General features: G+C 41.8%; 1 protein-coding gene across 1 annotated transcript; it reads right to left on the bottom strand.

Moving 5' to 3' along the window:
- Positions 1-7,688: 7,688 nt before the first annotated feature.
- Positions 7,689-8,345, bottom strand: LOC138354234 (uncharacterized). The gene has a single exon (XM_069308120.1). The coding sequence runs from the start codon at positions 8,343-8,345 to the stop codon at positions 7,689-7,691; it is 657 nt and encodes a 218-aa protein (XP_069164221.1).
- Between the last annotated feature and the right edge of the window lie 1,624 nt (positions 8,346-9,969).

The raw sequence follows: 9,969 nt of genomic DNA, 5'->3' as shown, positions 1-9,969 counted from the left end.
TTAAGGCCTTGAGTAAAGATACTAACTCCAGCCTGGAAGTATGGAGAGAATCTGTAGAATTATTAGCAGATGGTAAATCCAGCAATTTTTTAACTAAGATAGTAATAGTTCTCTCCTTGTTATCATAGTTGTTCTTAAGCAATTGAACAGCTAGGGTGTAACCATCACTGGTCAGTGTTATGTTAGAGATTACTTTCAAGGCTTCATTTCGTAACAAGCCTTGTAAATAAGTGAACTTGGTTGTTTGAGGGATGTTAGCTTTAGAGTCCACTGCATCCACGAATTTACTCCAGAAATCATCCCAACTCTCATTCTCGTTACCAGAGAATGTGGGTATATTGATCTGAGGTAATTTGACATCAGGATCTGGATGTGCAGTAGAGGCTGCTGTTAATTTGTTTTTAGCAATTTGCTTTTTAAAGGGTTGAAACTTAGCCTGTATATCATCTTCATACTGGGCTAAATCATTTACAATATCCTCAAGTTCAGTTTCACCTATTGAAGTTTTGTAAAGTTCTGTCAAATACAGATTCATATGTTCCTTAATATGCACGAATTTGCCTTCAGCAAATTGAAGTAAGTCTTCTAATTCAAGGTAGTCAACAGGTGACTGTTGTGACAGATTTTGACACTTGGTAATCTATCGGGTCAAACGACCTTTCAGACCGATAAGGGTCCTTTTCATTTTGTCAGCCGTTTCCTTGCTGGGTAAGGGCTGGTCTGACAGTAAATAGTTGTTACTGATGTAACTGGAATATTGACTTATTCAATGGAGTTCAATATTAATATAATAGCCTAATGTATGTGACTAGACTATACTACCTCGTTCAGAGGTTAATTTTCCTACCTAACAATAAGTAACTAAGGATTTTGAGCAGTGCTTGAACTTCACCATTAACTTTCTTCCGGCTAGCACATCTTTATCACCATTAGATGTAATGGTGATCATTCAGCAGCACTCAAAATGCATACACACAAATAATGAGTACATAAATAATTAATACGGATATACTCTAATCAGAGTTACCCTAAGGTTAAATCCCATATTTGATAGGGTCAGCACAAGAATGAATAATGTATGTACTACTAACTAGCCCAAGACTAGTTGTAAGAATTTCTACCTAAGAAACTACAAATTTGTTTAGTCTGCATTTGTGCCAAATTCAGCACAATCACAGCCTAAATTCCTACCTAATAAAGGTTGGCATAGATTAATTTGTGGTGCAGTAATGTGAATATATAGTTGTGCTGTATTTTTGTTTTTTTTAGATTTTATAGTTTATATAAGTGTGCACTTGCACACAGGTGAAAATACAATTATGTACAATTAATTTGGCTTGCCAGCCACATCCTTTTATGGTGATTGATTGTGTTGATCAATTTGTCAACTACATGTGACCTAGACTCATCTGACAGGTGTACTCCATCTCTTGCCAGGTTTTGCCTGTATGGTCTGGCTGTAAATTGAATGTAAGTGGCATCCAATCGTACTCGCTTCCTCAGCCTAAAGTTTATATATTTGGCAGCTCTTTGGTAATATTCTGGACTCACTCCCCAACGATTATTATTGCTCAGTTGGCGAGGTTCCACCAATGTGAACACTACTGAACTGCTAATGTGTTTAAATGAGGAAATTATTGTTTTAAGGTGATTAATTACCTCAGCTGGGTGTCGAGTAGGATGGATGTCATTACCACCTAAATAAATAATAGTTAGATGATGAGGCCACTCTAACGCAGGTGTTAACGTTGAATTATAGAAGTTATGAGCTGTTGCTCCTGGTGATCTGAAGATTCTTATCTCAGTATGAGGTATAGGTCTGAGTGTTGTGGGCAATTGACTGTGTCCCACTAGTGCTACTTTATACATGAGGTATAAGCAGCAAATAAATTGGTGTGAATTAGGCTAACCTATGTGGTACACTGCCGGTAGACACAATTAATAAATGTGGTTAGTTTAAACTACTTCACACGGTGATTAGTTATTACCAATTAGTATACATCCGGTTCGATAAGGACCATAATGTGGGATATCTGGGGCTTGACTCATATATTCAATTATTTACTTATTTGATTTAATAAATCGAAGGACCACCCACTTTTGAGAAAAGAGGGAAAACTAATAAAAGTGATCATTACAATAACACTAGAGAACCAGTGTCTATGGATAATTATTAAAAGGATAATCACTTGAAATAATGAATGGACTGTATTATTAATTAATTAAAGTCAGAGCCTCAAAGACCTACATTGGGGGGGTATTTCTAGAAATTCATATACATCTTGGAACCAGTGTGGTTCGCCACCAGTTCATTGCTGAGTAAATGATATTATAAATCTAAACTACTATAGATTCAAATATGAGAACTCAAATTGTGAATATTAAAGATCATGAATTACTGAACAACAGTCAGAGTAAACACATGAATTACCATTCATCACTTCCGGTAATAATCTATTCAATGCAAAGATTCTACAAGAATTATATAAGAATCAAAATTCATATTAAATAAATTTGTGCGAAAAGTGTCTTAGCTTTAAGACGATTTCTGTAACATCATTTCGTCATTCGTCCTCGTGTTCACAGGATCTCCACAAAGAAAGAACTCGAGGGGAATGTCACGAATGAAGAGAAACAACTTGATGACTCATCGCATACACGCTGAAATCAGAGAAATTTAAGTAGCATTTGAATAGGCTACGTTTTATTTTCAATATTCATGAAAACGGAGGAAATTGCCGAACTTTTACTAACGTTGTATATTGGGTATCCTCGCTATATGACGACAAACTACTTACAAATATATAATCTAGGATGATGCATCAAACGAGAAACATATACTTATCGTGAGCGTATTGAATACTGAGGTCTGCCGAAACCGCGTCAGCCAGTCCCTGACGTCCACTGCTGTGTACGTGTAATTACGGGTCTTGGCTTCAATTGTTGACGCGTTATTAACTGGCTGGGCACTATTGAACACGTGGATAAGTAATTATTAACTGTTGATCGAGTATCTGCGTAATTCTTGCTGATAAATTCTCCAGTCACTACCACGTGCATCGCCACTCTTCACGCCAGGGATGCCTTCTCTCGCACAATGGCATCGCCGCCTCCCTCAACCCGTCTCTCGCATTCAACACAGAAATTATTAATCAAAAATAATTCTTTTCCGCGCAATTATGGATGTAATACGTTAATGAGAACTGGGTTGCAATTATAGGGATTTAAATATTATCATATTCTCGCGTTATGGTGTTAAACGAGAAATGGAGAAGATTTTATTTTCTCCATGACATTCATACGTAACAGAAGGGACTGCTGCTACATACCAATTTTAGTTAAAAACTCTCGGTTTGAGATTATTGGGAGTTATATAATCCGTAAGTAATTATTACACGGAATACTGATGATTTTAGAGAACCACATTTATTTCTCTAACCCATTGGTAATAAGTGTGTCTAACTGGACATTATCTGACGCAATGTTGCTACTCGATTTCATGAGAATTCTAGCATTAATACGCAGATGCAATGGTTAATTTATGTTAACACTACCGTTAGTGAAATTAGTAACTACTGTAGTTAGTATATAATGATAATGAATTATTATAACACAATAGTAGTTTATTAGTGTTGGAAATTTCCAACATCAGTGATGTAGTGCGGGAGATCGTGCCGTAGTTCCTGCTCACAGAGTTTGCAACTGGAGTGCTCAGGATTGGGAAATCCGTCACCTGCAGCCACCTGCCACAGGTAACGGTAACCCAACCTGATCCTTGCAACCACTGTGTCGCACAGTTTAGTGGACGTTTTGTGCTGTCCATAGATGTAGGTTTCAGATCTGAACAAATCATAGATTTTTATACTAGTACTTTCAGGTCGTTGGGAGTCAGTAAGTTCTTTCCTATCAGATCTGAATGTTTGGACCAATACAGTTTTGACAGCAGAGATGAGGATACCTAGATCTAATTCAACTTCAAACTTGTTACATGCTAATTTGGCTGCAATGTCTGTCTCATTATGATGGGTTATATTTATGTGTGAAGGTATCCATACAAAGGAGATTCGAGACCCTTTACTCTGTGCATCAATTAGGTCATTTATAATTTTGAGTATGTGGTTCTTGCTGTCGATCTTCCAAGAGAAGTTTTCGATTGCTTGAAGAGTAGACTTTGAATCACAGAATATTATTCCTCCTCCAATGTTTTTTAATGTGCTGGTAGCTAGGTGTAATGCTGCTCGTTCTGCTTGTGCGGAGGTCAGCCAGTTGTTTAACCTGACACTGACAGTCTGTGTGCAAATATTATTTCTATAAAATCTACATGCCGCTGCACTCCGTCCAGTAGAGGATTGGACTGAGCCGTCGGTGTAGACACAGTGCTCGTGAGATCTTAAACTCTGCATGGAGGAGGCAATTGTTTCAAGAGTGACAGCTTTGAGTAGAGCAAGATTCTCATTATCTTTCTTGGTGACAGGTGTGTATGATACTTGAATGGTGGGGTACAGATAAAGAGGAATATCAGAGACAGGTAGATTGCACTTAAAAGGAATGTTAAGTTTAATGAGATTGTAAGCATTGTTGATCAGCCAATTATCATAAAAGGAGTGAGTTGGTATGTCGGCACCAGTCAAAAGGGTGTTAACAGCACTAAATAATTTGTCTCTGAGCAATGCAGAAGATGTACGATCTCTCATGACTTTAAGGCAAAAGGTAGCGTTGACTTGCATTATTCTCTCTAGTATGGTTGGAAGCTTCAGTTCTTCCCACATGTTGATGATTCTTGTGCATCTTGGGGCACCAAGAATTATCCTCGTGGCCTCATTCTGTACTACTTTAAGTTTGTCCAACACAGAGGAGGGGAAATTAATTAAGTGCAGAGCATTATAATCAACGAGAGATCTAACAAGCATCATATAGAATAGTCTAGCATATTTAATATTGATACCAATATTCTTACCAGTAAGTGTTTTCAATGGTTTTAGTCTTTCTTTTAACCTACGGAGTAGATCATTTACAATGTCACTGTTAATACCAACTCCAAGGTATTTGTGCTGCCTACACGTTTCAATGTTCTGGTTGTTGACCTTGAAAGTTATAGGGACATGAGTATTCTCTCGGGGATGGAGAACTCTGGATTTAGTTATAGAGATAACAAGACCACATTCAATGCTTTTAGCAGCGAATGAATCAAGTAGAGCTTGCAGTCTAGTTTGGGAATTTGCAACAATGCATATATCATCGGCATAACAAATGACGGCTTCGTCAGGTAGTGTGGGAATATCAATTGTTAATTTATGCATCAGAACATTGAACAGTGTAGGACTTAGCACTCCACCCTGGGTACCCAACTCAAAGGGTGCACAGAGTTTACTTTTGACCCCCTTGAAAAGGACTGAGGCGGTTCTGTTACTCAGGTAACCCCTGAGCCATGTCAACAGTCTTCCCTTAACTCCAAAAGAAGCTAGCTGTTCTAGGATTATTTCTCTGTTTGCTGTATCAAAAGCAGTTTGGAGATCAATAAATGCCGCCTGAGAGTTTGGTCCCTCTCTGATAAAATACTCAGCAAAGCAAGTTTGTGTGCTTCTTCCAAGAAGGAAACCATACAGGTTAGGGGCAAGGTGGGGCTTGATTTGAAACATTAGTCTGTCGAGAATAATTCTCTCAAGAACTTTACACATGCACGACGTCAGAAAAATGGGTCTAAATTTTTGTGAATTAGGCTTGGGTATGGGTATTATGAGTCCCTGTGTCCAGCGGTCAGGTAAAGCACCCTGCCTTAGACTTTGATTAAACAATTCTAGCAAAGGGCTATTTGGCAGCTCAGCAAGTACTCTCAAGGTGTTGTATGTGATGCCAGCCTCTCCAGGAGAGGTAGCCTTAACTTTCTTGAGTGCATTTTTAATTTCAAAGGGGGTTATGCCATAGTTATCATCAGGCCCTATTTTACTACAGGCAATTTCAATATTGAAGTTACGATTTATTTTGGTACTAGCCAGACAGTTTTGCACATCTAGGGGCAGGCTGCTTATGCTAGCAGTGCTTGCATATTGCTGAAGCAGCATGTCGGCATAGTCTACAGGTGAATGGTGATCAAGTTGACGACTGCTAGGACGGGAAATCTTTATAATTTTATTCCACATTTGGGATGAGGATGTTGCATGATTGATGCCTTGCAAAAACTGTTCCCAGTGCTGGTTATACACCTGTTCCTTTAGCTCTCTCAACTCTCGGCTGGCTTTAAGAAATATGTTGAGGGTGTCAGCTGTTTTATGTGTTTTATACTGCTCAGCTAGGAATAGAACTCTGTCATGCAGGGGCTTAAGGCGTGAGTCAGTGAACCACCTCTGTCCCTTCCTCACTGGTTTGGGTCTTGTGGATTTTACAACATTGTCATAAAAAGCGGTTACTTCAGTGACCAGGTCCTCATATAATGCATTGACGGTAGTAAAACAGTAAGTGTTATACCATTCAGAAATGCGGAATTTGAAGAGCATGTGTAAATATTCAGGGATATTATTTTTTTTTTTTTGCAAAGTTTAGGGGGTTTGACATTATTGACAGTGTATGAACTGAATATGGCAAAGTGATCACTAACTAATTCATGAACGATTGATCCTCCGACAGCATTATCAATGAGACCGTGATCAATGACATAATCATGCCTGCCACCCATGAGGTGTGTGACGTTAGAGGAGTCAAAGTTGAATACGGACATGTTGTTATTTCTTAAGTATTTTACATAGACTCTGCCATTCCTGTTTGTTTTGGTGTCACCCAGGCTAGTGTGTCTAGCATTAAGATCACCCATTATAATGGTTTGAGAGCTGCTGGTGATTTTTAGAAGAGAAGCTTCCACCATTTGATCGCACCTTACATATACATTAACTAAGTTAAGAAACCCGGTCGCTGTAGCAATCTGAAACTGCTGATAATATGAGTAGTCACTTTTGTGGTTTTTAACATGTTTACACACTAGGTTAGTTTTAACATACGTCAAGATACCGACATCATGGGAACCAACATTTGAGAAAGCTACATAACCTGGGAGTTTGGGTGGTGTTTTATTTGTTGTGTTTGCAGTGTATGGTTCCTGCAGGCACAGTACATCAATGTTGTTGTCACCAGCGTACATCTTTAGATCAAACAACCTTCTTTCGCACGCTTCTCACATTCCACGTGAGAAATTTAAGAGTGAGTTGGTCGTGGGTAATGGTGTTCATAAACCTGACGAAGAGAAGTGTTCACAAGATTCACAAGTTGTAGACCATTGCATACAAATGACAATTGTTCACGGTCATCAATGTCAAAGAGTTCTCTCATCTGTTTCAAGGTCAGCTGGTTGCCTGTATTTCTCCTAACATCTACAATCATTTCATGTTCATCAGGATTCATAGTCACAAGCGGTATTGTTTGGAATGAGTTCTTGAGCGCATTTGTTAATTATAGCTAAGACACACGGGTTTTCATATGTTTCAATCGCCACAGCGGCACCTACAGCACTGGAGGAGGCGTCAAGACTTGCTTGAGACGTGTCAACACCTACAGCACTGGAGGGGGGGTCAATACTTACTTGAGACAGGTCAACACTCACAGCACTGGAGGGGGGGTCAATACTTGCTTGAGACGGGTCAACACTTACAGCACTGGAGGGGGGGGGGAGTCAATACTTGCTTGAGACGTGTCAACACTTACAGCACTGCAGGGGGGTCAATACTTGCTTGAGACGGGTCAACACTTACATTACTGGTAGGCATTTCACTAGAGACTTGGACGTTCACTTCACTCCTCGGGCTGGCGAGATGATCGCTTGAACACTGTCTCAGGTCGTCCATGTTGATCTTAGCATAAATGCTGTTGAGACCATTTTCAATCTTCGTGAGTGTTTCTTGGAGCTTATTGACGGTAATTTCTATTTTACTCATGCGAGCTGGAAGTTTTAACACCTCCATCTGCAGGCTGGCGTCAGGCTTCCCAGGTAGGCGAGGGAAGGTTGTCAGGCTGTTGGTGTCAGGAACGGTGGTGGGGTCATCCCGGGTGGGGGGGCGGGTAGGTGTAGTGGTGGGGCCACCCCGGGTGGATGGGTTGACTGGGGTGGTGGAGGGTTGCCCCACTGTGCTGTGCGGGGGAGGCCGCTTCACACAGTCCTTGTGCCAGGCGGTCACACCCTCACGCAAGCACCTGGAACATCTGTGCTTGGTGGCTGAGGATGAGGTCTCATCGGTCCCAAGGGCGTGGTCTTTATTGGGGCATTCTTTAGTGAGATGATTGACTGCACAGAAGGCACAGGTGCCTGAAGATTGACAGTGCTTGGCTACGTGACCAAAGTGTTGACAGTTAAAACACATGACAGCTGAGGACACCCAGGGTGTTATGGGGCAGGCTGGCCGGTAGGGGCCTAGGAACTTGTGATGACTGGGGGGCTGCGTCTCACGTTCCCAAACGATGACAATCCTGTTTAGTGACTTTTCCCCCAGACTTGATGCGTCTTGCACTGTACACACCTGGTAGTTCTTTGGCATGGGAGATGTCAAGGTCACGAGGGTAGGATGTGACAAGGTACTCGCTGTACCTCCTGGACCTCTCAGGAGAGTCTGCTTTACTGAATGTGATGCCACTCACTTGACCATGGAGTAGGGTCGAAATGGTGACTTCATCGGACTTGGCTACATAGATGTAGGGCGAGGCGTGTCCAGGGATTATGAGGTCTATGGGGTCAGGAAAATGACGGGGAAGATCACGTCTCATCCAGGCGTACCTCTGGTCACTGGTAACTTGAGATGGAAATGCCAGCCTGGCATATTTATTACGGGGTGTCAGGGTGGGTCGTGGTGAGTTGTGGGGGTGACATTGGTTGTCTTGACAGAATTGTTACCTTCCCTTAACCTTCTCTCTTTATGTAAGGTCTTCCGGCTTTTGTGTACAGTAAAACTACCATCCGAGGCTGTTTCATCACTTGAGCTGGTGGCCTTATACGTGGGAACAGAGGTATGGAGTGTTTGGCCATGCTGTACGTCATGCGGGGTGGTGGCCGAAGTGGACGCCAATGCGTCTGAAGCATTTTGGGAAGGGTCGCTGAGGGTGACCCAGAAGGCGGGAGGGAAGTGGCCATAGTTGCCAGAGTCACAACATGAAGTGACAAGACACGTCAGCTTCTACCACAGAGTAGCACTTCAGGCTATGGCCTGGACCCAGAACAACAGCGGCTACCAATCATAGTGCAGAGACAAGATGAATAGTTCAAGCACCATACAAGCAAACGCAGGTGTATACACATTCAGCTGGCAACACTGCTGAGGGTACCGCACTGGTAGTGTGGCTCCGACTAGAGTGACAGGTGTAGAGAGTGCCACTCTGATACCTACTTTATCCACACACACACACACACTTAACAGTCCTCTACACTGTATGTAACACTGCACTGGTACCACCAATCACTGAAGCATCTGTACAGTGGTATGCGAGTGGTCCGTTCGTGCCACCGTGTCCAGGCTGTACAGGGGAAATACAGTTTTAGGGAACGAGGCAATAGGGGCTAAAGTTCCAGCGCCCGGGGTATTACCTCAGGCGTCTGACCAGGCGTGAGGTAAGGGGAAGCGGCCATGTCCCCACTGCCCAAGGCGCCACTCCAAAAACATAGGTGTTGTTTATCCAGATATCTGGTCAACTTGCACTGCTCACCACCTTGAAACCTAGGTGAAAGCTTCCAGGAGCTAGATGGTATATATCACTGCTAGGTTGTGAGATCCTTAAGGCCGTCTGTACCCATTTAGCAGTAAATCCATGTGGAGGGGGTAGGCCTACACGTCTACCCCTCACCAGGGTAGCGACGACACTGTTCCTATCTATTTTTTTTTATTAACATATTAGGTACATCTGCATTAGTGCAGCTACCCTAGACTATATGAAGTGGAGTACAGTGTGTCAAAAAAAAAAAAAAGCTAACTAGGTGATGCTAAAAAATCCCCATCA

The sequence above is a fragment of the Procambarus clarkii genome, chromosome 62 (assembly GCF_040958095.1).
Source record: "Procambarus clarkii isolate CNS0578487 chromosome 62, FALCON_Pclarkii_2.0, whole genome shotgun sequence".
NCBI lineage: Eukaryota > Metazoa > Arthropoda > Malacostraca > Decapoda > Cambaridae > Procambarus > Procambarus clarkii.
The sequence above is the reverse complement of the archived record's forward strand: the minus strand, read 5'-3'. Positions and strand labels throughout refer to the sequence as shown.